Source organism: Schistocerca americana, chromosome 3 (genome assembly GCF_021461395.2).
Source record: "Schistocerca americana isolate TAMUIC-IGC-003095 chromosome 3, iqSchAmer2.1, whole genome shotgun sequence".
Lineage (NCBI taxonomy): Eukaryota > Metazoa > Arthropoda > Insecta > Orthoptera > Acrididae > Schistocerca > Schistocerca americana.
The window spans coordinates 705,001,022-705,015,706 of record NC_060121.1 but is presented as its reverse complement, the minus strand read 5'-3'; the positions used below and the strand labels follow the sequence as shown (position 1 = coordinate 705,015,706).

The window sequence follows — 14,685 nt, the reverse complement described above, 5'->3', positions numbered from 1 at the left end:
TAAAACGATTCAGAGTAAAACTCATGTGAAAGATCTCCATTTCCTTATTCTGTTCAGTGTCTATAGTCGCCACAAGTACAATGATACTACAAAGCAAGAGCCAGTAGGTGCTAGTCTCTGAATAGGCCTCGAGTCTAGTCCGTATTGGCGACTTAATAGTTTATACTTGGATATGTACTAATGTCAGGATAGCCCTTGCGGGTCCATTACTAAGTATTACTTTAGTTCAAAGAAGTACACATGTCAACGTTCATAGTTAAACTTTTCACAGAGAAGTAGGAAAAAATATTAATTGATGACATATCAGGCAAGGAGATGAACTCTCGTCTCTGCTTTGCAAGTTTGTTCTCGGGAAAGTGAAATTCGAGTAGAGAAAAAGAATAAATGACAAACATGTTGAAACGGGAGTCAGGCTTTGCTGTAGGATGATGACTTCGACAGTTACTGCCAGATCTTTGCAGACGATCTTGCTGTTGTGTCTATTGCACTTGACACAGCTATGGAACAAATGAGTGAACTAAAGACACAATCAGCAAAGGCAAGACTCCAGATCTCCTTCGACAGAAGTGAGATTATTGCAAATATCACGTCACCGTGCAGGGTACTACAAGTAGAAGAAGGGGAAATCAGATGGGCGGAGAGGTTTAAATACAGTATTTAGGAGAGCGGCTAAAGACAAACATCTCTGATGGGAAGGCCTTTGCATCACTGATCAGATGAATGGAAACAGCATAGCACCTAACCAAAAGTGTCTAGAAGATGAATCAGTACCTGTGAATGCCAAGGTATGATATTACAACAAGTAACACGATAAAAGTCCTGTATGTCGTAGACTGCCTTGTTGTGAACAGAGAATATCTGATCGAGAAATGTAAAATAAGAGAAGGACAGATCTACAGAAAAGTCGAAGAAAATGAACGCATTACACAACACAACAATGAACGGTATAAACATGTAGGAAAACATCAGACACCATATGTTGAGAACTGCTTCCTATGGCCACATTGTCAACCTGAGTACTATAGGGCTGAGTAACCGGATCTCCTGTTACTTTCTCAAGAGGAAAACCAAGAAGCCGAGGCTCACTGCTATAGGAAAAGATGTACAAGGACATCACTGGAGGATATCCATAAACGCATTTCACTTAAGAAGAAACTCCAAGAGAGCCTTCGTTTCCAAGAAAGCCAAAACTACAAACTGCCAAAACGTGCCAAGTGAGGAAGGAACGGCATAGGAAACGAATGCTGGAATGATGGGCAAAAGTTTAGGCTCAGGTGCAAAGAAAAGGAAAAGTTTAGTTGAAATAATGTGGTCCAGGAATGGCCAATATGAAACTAAGAAGAAATGTAAGGTCAGAGACAGTTGGCGCAGCGTAATTTGGATGTTATTATATTTTGTTTACAAGGAAATGTAACGAAAACAGCAATGTATGAACATACATTTAAGCTATTTTAGAAAAAGTCTCTGTGATGAGTGCCATAACATATGTGACAATAAATTTCTTTTTTTTGGAGCTACCGAATTCTGTTAAAAAATAAAGCATGTCCTAGTTGTTTCTATCTCGAAAGATGAAAATGTTTCGACTAATAATCGTTTGCTCACTATCAACTGCAAAAAGTGTTGCTTCTGTATTTCCATTACTGTGTGTGTGCGCGTGCCCTCACCTGTAGTGTACGAGCATGGCGAGCAGCGTGGCAACAGCGCAGTGCGAAGCGAGCAGCAACACTGCTAGCGTCACCCGAGACAACCGTGAGGGCTGGACGGGGTGTGAGGGCCTTGTTGACGCCGACACAGACGACGACGCCGATGCCGATGCCAGTCCCAGGAAGCCATAGGAGCACAGCGCAGCTCCCGACGCCACCTGCAACAAAAGGCGCACTCAGCCACGAGATACTGGTATGACACGCGAACTTTTAGCAATATTCGGACCAAAGATCTAGTTCATTGTAGATGCTTTAATGCCATAATGGCGAGTGTGGACCATAGGGTTGTAACTTTTACTACAGGTGCATTACGTAGCCAAGAGGCTTATGGAAACCCACTGATATATAGTGGGTGTTACTGCTATAAGTGCAGATATTTGTATGTGTAGACATTTAATTGTGTGGTTGTTTTTCCTCTGCATCGAACAGTCTTCCCACAAACACATCACAAACCTTATGACCTGATGTTTTCTGCATAGTCGTAAATGGACCACACGTCCCACTTCAATACCTGACCTGGTGTCAAGGGGAAAGTAAACATTAATGGTCTGCTCTTTCCACGCGCATTTGGAGTTGCTAACCATCCTAAAAACATAGGAATTGTAATAGCTACAATTATTGGTGTCCAAATGATGTAAATACTGAAGTAACGTTGTTCAGTACAGCGTCTTCAGTCAGCAATACAAATATTTGCACTTATACCAGATACATCCTGTATGTGAAAGCCTGTGCTTACTTCCATTGTACACTATTTGACCCATGTAGCTGTGGCACATGATCGTGGAACATGCCAGTACACATCTAATTCTTCTTTGGGGAAATACATAGTAAGTACAGAAGTTTGAGCTATAATAATTCAAATAAAAGTGAGTTCTTAATGTACCTCTTTTAAATCGAACAAAAATATATAATAATTTCTCCTAGGCCTATACGGATTTCTGGCCCAATAAATAGTCCTGAAAATTTGAGACTGAATTTTTAATAGCTTCGAAAATACTTTTAAGATTTAAACAAAAAATATGTAGTGTATGCAACAGATAAAAGTAAGGAGGCGAATTTTTCATCCATCAATTATGTTTTCGTTTTAATACTTTGCAAGTACTTTAATAACCATTAAAAATCCACAGTCATTGTTTTTCAGGTTATCTGCATTGGTTTAGGCATCTCTGTGGCACTAGGAGAAACTATTTTATACTTTTTTGGTTGATTTAAAATCTTGATATATTCAAAATTCATTTTCTTTAAATAATTATTTTCTGCTTTTTAGCCTTGTGTGTGTGTGAAATTCTTCAATTGATTTCAAACATTTTGAAGAGATTACTAGAGAGAATATTATGTTTATTTCAGTTTCTACTCATTTGATTCAACCAAAATATTGCTTCACCCTGCGATTATCTCGCAAAACGACCGTGAAGCACGCTCATGTCATCGTTCCTCGGTAGTTCAGTACTCCATTTCTACACTGATTGTTCCGACCGGTAGTAAATGTATGAACTATTCCAACACCAGTTTTCAATGAGTGTACAGTTAAAATATAACGGTTGCTCAATAAGTGTAAGAGTCTGCGGCAAGGTCCTAATGTAGCCATTATAAATTAAACCATAACAAACATAATTAATTATGATACGACGATCGTAATTCTCTGAAGCTTAAATTTACTCCTTCTCTCTCTATACATAAATTCAGATCGCACCCTCACGTCTGTCTGTATGGGCAGGCTAATCTCAGGAACGACTATAGGAATTTTGATAGGGATTTTGAACCCGTTTTCATTAATAAATTCACTGATTCACGAGGAATGTTTTTGTATATAATTTATAAATATTTCATACAAATTGTCTCAATTATGATTAATTAAATTCTAGTTGTAAAAACGATGCCACTGCCACCTAGCGAACAGCCACCATAACTTGTGAGAGCGGCAGTGCTTTGAGACAGCAGAAGGGTCGTCAAATCTGCATGCGGTGTGATGGTCTAGTAGTAGAGCGTTTGACTGCGTCACTTTCCTTTTACGCTGCCTTTTAGCGTAGATTAACTTGTCATTGAATTGGAGGTTCGTGAGAAACGAAACGTGACTCGGATTCCACGTTACACTGTAGCTCTCATTTCCTCGGTTGGATAACTGGCTAACGACATGAAAGTCGCCTAATTGACATCCAGTTGATTGCAATCGTTTCAGAACAAGTGCGTAGCGAAAAAACATTCGAGTCCAAGGCTTTGGTTTTCAATTATTAATGCACAGAGCAGAATGCAACATGGGCTGCTACTTTACTTTGTATCAAGAAAGTTTTGCAGCAGCGCAGCAATGTATCCAACTTTAAGGTTGCTACTTTCATTGAGTCAAACGTGGATGTGAACACGATTCTCTGTATGGTGAGGCGAAAGAAATTTTCCCTGGACACTTTCAAATTATACAGAAGACTGCTAAACAAATCTCGACTATCGAGAAAGAGATTTGGGTCTATCAAAGATCGTAAAGACATGGGCACGATCTCCTTGAATGGGATTCATAAATTTCTTGCGGGTGAATGCACAGATTTCGTAATACTTCTGTAAATGTTGAGGGACGCATTTATAAATATGACGACACTTCTGGACTTATAATTTATGCTTCCCTTAGAGTACCAGTCGCAGTTTGTACTCTTAATTCACTGTACATTCTTTGAACAACAGGCAGAGAGTTACTCAACTTCGAAGTATCGTAATGAAAACGATCAGTAGTGAAAAGAAAACCACATCATCATCAGACTCTGATGTAAGACTTTTAATTTGAAGAAATTAAATACGTTTAACCAATAGTTTCCCTGCAACTGTTTGAGAAAATTTGCATAAAAGGAAACGGATGGAAAATACTGATGTTTTTCTTTTTATGCTTCAAATAAAACGTTTTGTGGTAATGTACTTAAGCGACTTCGCTTCGTTTACAAACAATACGTTCTTTCAGCAGCGCTACAGATGGCTCAACTTTCAGCTAGCTGCTTTCCTTGAATCAAACCACGACTCTTTGTGTGATACGGCGAGAAAGACTGCGATAAAGAATGCGCTACAAAGAATGGCGGCAATCAGTCTCAACAACCCATCACAGTGCGCACTAAACTTCACAAGAGGGGTGCCATAACACGAGCTAAACTTGTAGATTATGCGTGCTTTTTCCCTTTTTTTACTTTTATTTGTACCACTTCAGTCAGCCTCCGATGCATATTGAATCACCCACACACACATACACCAATGATTCGTGTACAGTATCTACATTGGTTGGAAACTTACTACTTACATAACGATGTGCTCCCAGCATTACCAAGAGATGTGGCTCCAAACGCCAATTCAGTATGGAGCACATAGCATTTACGCTTCCAGACAACTTACCTGACGTACGCTGCTTACATCGCGTAAGCTACACTCACAAGCCAAAACATTGGCTGCTTAACAGCTCGTTGGTCCAAGTTTGGAACCCAATACGGCACCGATTCTGTGTACCATCGATTCTAGAATTTGGTGGTAGGTTTGTGGAGGTATGTGGCATCATATGTCTACTCACAAATCATGTAATACCGCTAATTTGAGAGGATAGCGCTCTATAGCTACCCAGAACGGTTCCATCGGATTCACATCAAGCGAATTTGGTGGCCAAGACATCAACGTGATTTCACTGTCATGGTCTTCAAACAACTGTAACACAATTCTGCCTTAGAGACAAGGACAAACATACTGCTGAAAGATGAAATCGCCGTCAGGGAAGACATCGAGCATGAAGGGATACAGGTGGTTCGCAGATGATATATCTTCGATTTCTACCACAGGTCCCATGCAAGCGCAGGAGAATGTTTTCCACTGCTCCCACCAGCCTGCACCAGTGACGTGGTGCATATTTGGAGCCGCCGTTCGATTCGATGATGGCGTTTATGGAGATGACTATTGACCTGGCGTAGCAAAAAATAATATTCATACGAAGAGCCGGTACGTTTCCAGTGATCCACAGTCGAATTACGATGGTCCCTTGCGGCATCGTTGGATCAACATGTGAACACGTAGCGGTGGTCTGTTGCCGAGCTCTATGTTCAACAATCTGCGATAAATGCTGTGCTCCGAAACACTTTTGAATTCAGCAGCATTGTGCTCTTTCGCCAAAAATGTCACAGATCATTATCTGTTCTACTTTACAGAGCAGACAATCCTCCGAACCCCACGTTCTGTCAAGAGTCGTGAACGTCCAACCATTTGTTGCCTAGTGGTAATTTCACTGTTCTTCTATCACTTTCCGTAGATGCTCACCACAGTAGCATTTGAATATTCATACAGCTTCGTCGTTTTCGAGATACTCGTTCATAGGCTCTGGGTGATAATAACCTGCCCTTTGGATGAGTCGCTTATCTAAATGGATTTCCCCACTTTCAGTCCATATTTTTTCTAGGGTGATCCCCCATCCATTTCTGCCCCGCTTACATACTTTCCTTACCGTTTCAAGTGCCAGCAACGCCACAGGTGGCATACAAAGTCGTGGTGAGCAGTGGTTGTAATGTTTTGGCTGTCCATTGTATATGAAAGTGAGGCTACTACTTATTTGACGCTGTTCTTTTGATTTTATTCGTGGCCCTCGGACAAATCGTCTGGCCGTAGATACTAAATGCTATCTGTGCGGTGCTGGGGTAGTCACTAGTTATTATTAAAGTGTGACCCTCGTCTATATCTGCTCCTGGGTGTGCCCTAAAATCCAATATTTGGATTTGGAAGTTATGTCTCACAATAAGGTAATCTCTCCGTGTCTCCAGGCCTTTTCCTAGTATACCTCCTCCTCTTGCCAATTTGAACAGTTTACTCACTGTTATTAGCCGAATTTTATCGCAGAATTCAATTAGTCTCTCTTGTCTCTTATTCCCACTCGCGAGTCCATACTCTCCCGTAACTCTGTCTCTTTTCCTACTACTGCTTTCCAACTCCCCATCACTAATCAGATTATCGTCTGCCTACACACCCTGAATTACCCGTTCAGTACCTTTATATACTTTCTCTATGTCTTCATCTTCTGCTTGCGACGGTCACATATGTACCTGAACTATTGTTGTCAGCGTTGGTTTGCTGTTGAATCTGATGAGATCAAACCTGTCACTGAAATGTTCACAGTAACTCTCTGCCCTACCCATCATAACTAAACCTGTTCCCATTACGCCATTTTCTGCTGATGCTGATATGACGCTAAACTCACCTGATCAGAATTCCTTATTTTCTTTCCATTTCATTTTGGTAACCCCGCCACACTCAAACTTCTGACATTCCACACTCGGATTTGTTGAATGCTTCCCATTCATCAGTTATTCACTTCTTTTCTCATGATCACCTCCCACTTAAAAGGCACCTCTTGGAGAGTTGCATGGGGAGATAGGCAGAACTCTCTAGCCAGTGGGGAGTTAATAATGACACTTTTCCAATTACAAGCCATTTGACATAATTGAGGATGGACAAGATACGTTTTCAGTGAATTGGTTTTCCATTGCTTTATGCCGTTGATAATTATTGTGTCTTCCACCTAAAGGGAAAGAAGTTGTCCTGAGACTGTTGTCCACTTCTCCATCCTCTTTAGCAATGCCATTGGCTGAGAACATACTGTTGGTTGGTTAGGATTGAGGGACAAAGGGACCAAACTACAGGGTCATCAGTCCCTGGTCCATACTGTCTCATGACTTTGCTGCATTCGAGACATTTTCTTTGGGGTTAGGACTGGATACGTTAGCACGCTTGTCCAGTTACTTTAAGTTGACTGAGAGTACATCAAACTTTGAATGTGTGAGCGCAACCCTGTGAGCAAGGCTGTCCACAACTACTTATCATGAAGACGTAGAAAACAAGCTAGCACTTGGTCTCCAAGAATGTTGAAATAAATCTCTTGATTCATGTTCACAGCAAGCTGAATCAGTAGGGCAAAGGCATGGTATGATTAACCAAACTAAAACAACACAGGGCTGAAGTTCACTCTCCACACTCTGTGGGTTAAAAGCCTCATAGGGCCATTGGGGTACTCGACACCTTACATCATTTGAATAGTGGCAAAATCGCGACTTATCTGTCCATAATATACGCCTTCAGTCAGCTACGGTTCACTTTATGTGTTTTATGGCCCACTGAGGATGGGCAGATGTGCTGCTGTGAACAGTGGCCTTTTGCGAGGTACCCCACTCAAACTACCCATTGCATGCCGTCCGCTCAGCAATGTTCGCTGAGAAGAACCTGTGTCCTCTGACACCAGCGATGCCTTTCGGGTTTGAAACCGACTGTCAACTAACTACAGTCGAGTCGCTGTAAGAAGTTCCCTGACAGTTGCATATCGGCTGGGCACAGCAGCTTCATGCCCGTACAACAACTAGTCTCCATGGCAATGTGCCAGTGTTGCCACAGCTTAGTAGACGCCTAATGTTTTCACCTGCAGCCGTTAGCACTTCGGAGTTGAAAGCTGGCAACAGCGCTGGGAGATGTCAGGGATCTTCTTTAGCCATCTCGGCTATAGGTGGGACTCTCGTCTCCCGTCACAGTCGGTTAGGATCTTTGTGCGACTACTGTCCTTAGGATGTGTTACACCGTTCCTCGTAAACAGGCTGGACAATCCACGTTGATGCACCAATCAATCGGGAAACTCCATTCTTGCAAATACGATAGCTCTTTTAGGGCATGGTGTCGCGCCGTCTCATTTTAGTGGGCTGATTTCAAACAACTGGCTGGTAGACCCCTTCACCGTCATAACACTACACATGTGGGTCACATGAGCGCCTGGTACCGGTTCTATAACAGTCAGAGGGCTGCAAAGCGACCAGTGTGCTCCTTTGAGGAAGGGGCTAATATGAGGGAACGTCAAAAAGTAAGTTAGCGTGTCGTCCCACAAGAAAGTAATTGCGCCATTCTCGAGTATCGCAATGCCGGGAGACGGTACATGTTCTGGGTTCGCTGAAGACACAGTTCTGCAGTGCTACGGATAACAGGTGTATCACAGGGCGGGCATGTCAACTAGGAAAGACCTTCAAAGTTGAAGTTAGCGGAATGGCAAGATTCTTGTGGGCAAAAATGTCTAAATTTAACATAGGTTCACTGGGAATTTCGGGGATATTTGGACCGGGCGCAATGTCTAGTTTAGCTGTATTGAAATGCTACCAAGAAATAAAAAAAAAGTCTGATAGATATCTCTGATATTGGTCGGAAAGGAAGGCTGTCGACATCGACTTCAAAGACCAGGCAATCGAGAGACTGATTTGTAGCAATCTAAGATTTTCCGACGATGAGGACGTTCACAAAGTGGCTCAGTAACCAAGGACTGGATTCTTATCGTCAGGAACTGGATAACAGGTAGAATGTTCCAAACATTGTTTACAGAGACTTAGTAACTATATTGAAAAACAGTGTCGTGTATCTGTGCCACTTTGAAGCATAGTGCAACATTCAATAAAAATTAGTGTACCTGCCATAATAGTGGCCGCGCGGGTAGAGGCGCCATGCCTCTGACAGCGCGGCTCCTCCCGCCGGAGGTTCGAGTTCTCCCTCTGGCATGGGTGTGTTTGTTGTTCTTAGTATAAGTTAGTTAAAGTTAGTTTAAATAGTGTGTAAGTCTAGGGACAGATGACCTCGACAGTTTGGTCCTTTAGAAATTCACACACATTTGAACATAATAGTGTGTAACTGACTTTTCGGAGTCCCCTCGTGAAGGGGCGGTCAAATGAAAACCAAACACATGGAAGGAAATTAAGCAAACTGTTTACTATTTCAAAAGTAATAGTCATAATGGTTAACACATTTATCCGTCAGAGAGACAGGATAGTCAATGCCGTTATGGAAAAACGTTTGCTGTGTCAGAGTCACGACTTGGCGGCCTCTGTATAGCGTGACGTAGGGAAGCGGCTCCAAGTGCAAGTGGGCTGTTTGGCTGCCGCCGGCCATCGTATGTTGTCACAGCAGAGTCCAGAGTCCAGAGCTTCTGGAGCCATGGCTCAGCAGGCGTGCTCCATTGGGTCTGCTGGATGACGCACGACCTCTGTAGGCGTCTGACGGAAACTTGCAATTCCGTTGCCAGCTCAGAGACGCCGGTAGGGTGATATCGATACGTTATTCCAACCTTATGGAAATAAGATTCTACCCAGCGTATACCGCCCTGTCCGAAGCAAATCGTCGACCATGAGTGTCAGTTTTCTGGGTTCCAAAAATATGAACATCGCATGTGGAGAGATTTGGACTGTAAGGAGGAGGTGTAAGGGCTTTTCAGCGATACTTGCACAGCATAGTCGAAACAACCTTGGCAACCCTTGAGTGGGGATTATCCTGCAGTAGAATAATGACATCCCTCAACGTTTCTGGAATGCCTCAATTTTTACAAAGTGTCGACGTCCCTCTGTGCGTTAATTCTGGCGCTGTGTTCCAGAAAGTCAACGACCAGTGGGCTCTTGCAATCAAAGAAAAAGGTCTTCATGACTTTCCCAGAGCTGGCGTGACTGTTGTTTCACTATGCTGCACAAGTTTGGCTGGGAAGGCCTTACACATCCTTCAATTTCTGTCCATGCATTTTCCATATTTTTGGAACGCTGAAGAAGGGCATTTGTAGCCGTAGATTTGCTTCAGATGAAGAGTTGCATTCATGGTACAATCGTGGTTCGGTAGGCAACCACAAACACTGAGCTCACTGACTGTCTTGTCTCACAGTGGTGTGAATGTGTTAACAGTTATGGCAATTACTTTTGGAATAATAAACGGTTTACTTACTTTTTCAGACCCTGGTAGGATCACTTTGTGGTTCGTCAGTCTATCTGTCCGTGCGTTAAAACCCCTTTTTCTGAGGAACAAGCAGACGCCTCAAGTTGAAATTTGTGTTACATACTAAGATCTACAGTCTCTTGCTGTGTAAAAAATTTTAGCTTCTGAATCAATGGAACAACAGATACGGTCATTTATGTCACATATTTTGATACTGGCGGTCGCTCATCAAAACCTATAGGAAACTTCCTGTTGGTCTAGAATCACAAAATTTGGCAATAAGTAATGCTTCACAGTAAAAGTAAAGGAAAGAATCCGAAAATTGTTCATCTATAATTTTGTCACACACAAAAAACTTTTTGCCTCATTTGTTATCCAAATTTCTCTTTGTTTGTTAAGAACCCCTTTTCTTAGGAAATACAGTAGAAAATACAAAATTACACAAAATTTTTAAATATAAAACTCAAAGTTAAAACATTCTGGAACGTCTCCGAAAATCCGGGACAGATTTCTTACCAGTATCAATATCAACAACAGCAAAAATCGTGCAGATTCTTGATCCCAAGGATGAGTGAACTATCACAGCAAAACTCGTCCAAACTATCGATCCCAAGAATGAGTGAACGATCTATATACAGAATTAAGCTTGTACAGAACCTTCAGAGAGCGAGTGCTATTAACGCTTGGCCAGTCTTTCCATCTGTCTTATTTTCTTTTCACGGTCCCTTTTATTTTGTCTGGTGCACTTGTAGGGCGACACAGGACGTAAGCTGGCTTGATGGGTAAACGAGGGGAGTTAAATAAGTAATGCGATAAATTTATTTCTGAAGGCACGTTGGTTTTATACAGGATTCCAAAACAGCATACTACTCTCCACCTTTTTGGCTAAAAACTCTATTTTTCAACATGAAATCCGTTCAGTGCGACGGCCCTATGCCACCCTATTGTGAGCGCCTCTTTGCCTGTATGGTACCAATCTACTGGTCGGCGTCGAAGCCAAAGTCTTGCTTCGTCGTAACCTCTCCATCATCCATGTACTACTTCCCGCGGAGTGCATCCTTCTTAGCGATGGTCCTTATTTGCTCTTTATGGTCTTGTCCTACGGGAAAGAAACCCAGCCTGCATACACCTTTGACTAACACAACTGGTGAATGACTGTGTCAGCACTTCCAACAGGGACATCCAGTTGTGCTGCTAGGTTGTGATCCGTTGATTATTTCGAATAAGAGTGTCCGCACGTTCCAAGACTGCAGGAGTCACAGATGTGTGCGGCCGGCCAGCAAGCGGGAGATTTGACGGGTTTGTGCGACCTTGTTGCGACGATGACGTACGCCATGCCCAGCTACTCCCTACTCCCGTACTTTTGTTCACTTCCAGGTTTCCGTAGACACTCTGTAAGCGCCTATGAGTATCTGCGATGTTTCGGTTTCCCGCCAAAAAAATTTCAGTGATAGCTCTCTGCTTGGAACGCACATCCGTTACATACGCCATTTTAAAGGCTACGCATAGTGGCGCCACGTGTAGGAGCTTCAAAACTATAAGGGCAGAGGCGGGAACATTCCACGATGTCCCACAAGAAATTCTATATTTCTTCTGCCAAAACTGCCCGAAAAAAAATTGTGTTGCATTACGTATTGAATGCCCCTCGTAACCGATGCAGCTGTAATGTGCGATTATAGGGAGGAAAAAAAAAGTGAGAGGGGGATGGGGATAGGTATCCACTTCTCCTTAGATCTTTTTCGCAAATGTAACATAGAACAGCTGATTATAATATTTACAATTGTGACAGTTTATCGGATCGTGGTGTGGGGGTGCTGGTGAGGAACGCCTTCTTCGGGCCAGAGACTTCAATAACTGGAAGCTGCAGATCGTGAGGCACAGGGAAGTCGTCCATAACGGCGCCGTCGGCCACGCTGGGATAAGACGGGAAGCGGCGGCTCGGCGCGGTGGGCGAAGCCAACTCCCAGCAGCGGCTGGCTGGCTGGCTGGCGTCGCGGCGCCCGGCGTCCCGGCGCCACGGGGGCCGCTCGTGATTTATGTGGTAGCGGGCGAGGCAGCGGCTTCTTTTATCCGACACTTTAATGTTGTTCCCTGCTGTTACGCATGCTTCTCGAGGCTTCGCGGAATTTATGGCCGCAACTGAAAGATTCATCGTGCGGCTATCCCGGAATCCGTATTCTGTTACCTTGGTGGTCAGACGCGATAGCGGAAGTTAGGCGAAGGTTTAGCTTCATTTTGATGCCAATGTGAAATGTCTGTTCGGGTAACAGAAGATAAAAGCTCAAAGCCCTAGTTGCTCAGCATTTATGAAAATACGTGTAAAAGCAAAAGGATATCTTTTTCGCTTGACGTGAAACGATCTACTTGGCTTTATTGTTATTTACAGTTGATAAATATTATCGGTAGTTCCTTTTTGTCTCTCCAGAAAACAAACCATATGGGAAATGGATTTTTGTAATTTTCTTACATTTATGGTACGTGAAGTTCCATGCAGCTCGAGAAACTAGACTTTAAAGTTTCCTGAACACTGTTGATACGCCAAAATAATGTAACTATCTGGGCTGTAGAAAATAACCGCTACCTGAAGGTGATCTTATTTAATGCACGACCATCTCTGGGCTTGTGCTCATCTTCAATTGTCTTAACATTCAGTTAAATATTTCTGTGCTCAATGTTGACTATCACTATTCAAATAAAAGACAAATAATATGACGGTGGCTAAATAGACACAACTGAAACAATTTGAAGTTGGAAGGTGACATGAAAGACGTCATGGAGTATTATAGCACTTACATACAGTTGAAGCATCGATGTAGTTTTCACGTTACGTCTATACATCTTGTACAAAAATTTCGATTTTTATACATGAACTGTATACTGTATCATACATCGTGGTAAATGTTGGTACTTCCATGTTATGCATTTGCTACAGTACATATTAATAGCTTCAGCAGCATAAACACTCACAACACCTAACATGTTTACATAGAAAAACAGAGGTTATTGTCAAAGACCTTATTTCTAAGAAGTTCAGAGATGTTATACACACAGAAACATAACAAGTATTACAGATTATGAAAATGAAATTGTTACACGATTATGTTATCATACTGACATTTTGCTGAAAAATTATATGATGTTGTAATCATTATCAATTTTTTTTAGGTAGCTGTGAGGGGAAATCAGTATCAGTGAGTATTTATTATGGGTAAAAAACAGTTAGGTAAATGTTTTCGACAAGCATTGTAGCTATTTGGTATAGTGCTCCCTCGCTGCATGGGTAGAGGGGAGGGGGGGGGGCGGGGTTCGAATCATGGCGGAATCAAATTTTTAAGCAAAGTTGCATGTTCTATGAGCATTAATGTGCAGCTTAAAATACAAAAATATAGAAGAACTTTGTTTGTAATTTCTTTTCAGTTATACAGTCTTGACTAACAATCTTTTTATATCTTTTCTTATGAATCTACGCAGGGACAGCAGTACGTTGCTGAAATGGTGCAGCATAGTCTTACTAACCGCAAACGGCGACTTTCTGCACCCATCAATATCCGACGAACACGTGAATGGCGGACACTACATGCTTCAAGGCGAATTTGTTAAAAATACATGTTTCCAGTTAATAAATTGTAAAATACGTGTTTAATGTTTGCTAATTGCTGTACATGTATACGTGTGTAAACCTGACAAATTACTGAATAATACAGCAATTAAATTGCATTATATGTTTTCTACTTATGGGACCATTCGGAGTAGACATATGTTTATATGAAGTTCTTTGCTTCAAATGATAGTTCCTGACATATCAATGAATATTGACCATTCCTCCAGGGACACCATTATGAGATAAAATCGTAGATTCTCTTTGTGTGCTTAATTGCAGTACTGATTTGTAGAGTTAGTCTTTCTGTGATCACTGGTGACTAGCGGAGACCGAAGTTTCTCAATCTAGTTTAAAAGTGTAGTTATATTACGGAGGACAGTTATTTCCATAAAATAAACTTTTCATATTCCTACATTTACCATAATGGGTTTTCTGAATGCAAAATTTTGGCATATTTTCAAAAGAAGTTTCGTCTGCTCGTATCACAATTAAAAATGTATTCTGAGAAACGAAATGTGTCCTTATCAATGTTAACGTTAATGTTTAAAGTTATACTCAGACAGACTATGCAGCAGAACACGTCTGTTGGGCTGAGTGCTGGTATTGAACACACCACCCGAATTTCTGGGAATGGTTTTACGAGAATTTATAGTGACT

General features: G+C 41.9%; 1 protein-coding gene across 1 annotated transcript in view; it reads right to left on the bottom strand.

Annotated features, from left to right (window-relative positions):
• The window catches only part of LOC124606327, a 273,720-nt gene that overhangs the window by 146,917 nt on the left and 112,118 nt on the right, over nucleotides 1–14,685 (bottom strand). Inside the window, exon 2 of the mRNA XM_047138309.1 lies at nucleotides 1,665–1,861. Coding sequence (XP_046994265.1) covers nucleotides 1,665–1,861 — 197 coding nt within the window. The remainder of the gene's footprint in view (nucleotides 1–1,664; nucleotides 1,862–14,685) is intronic.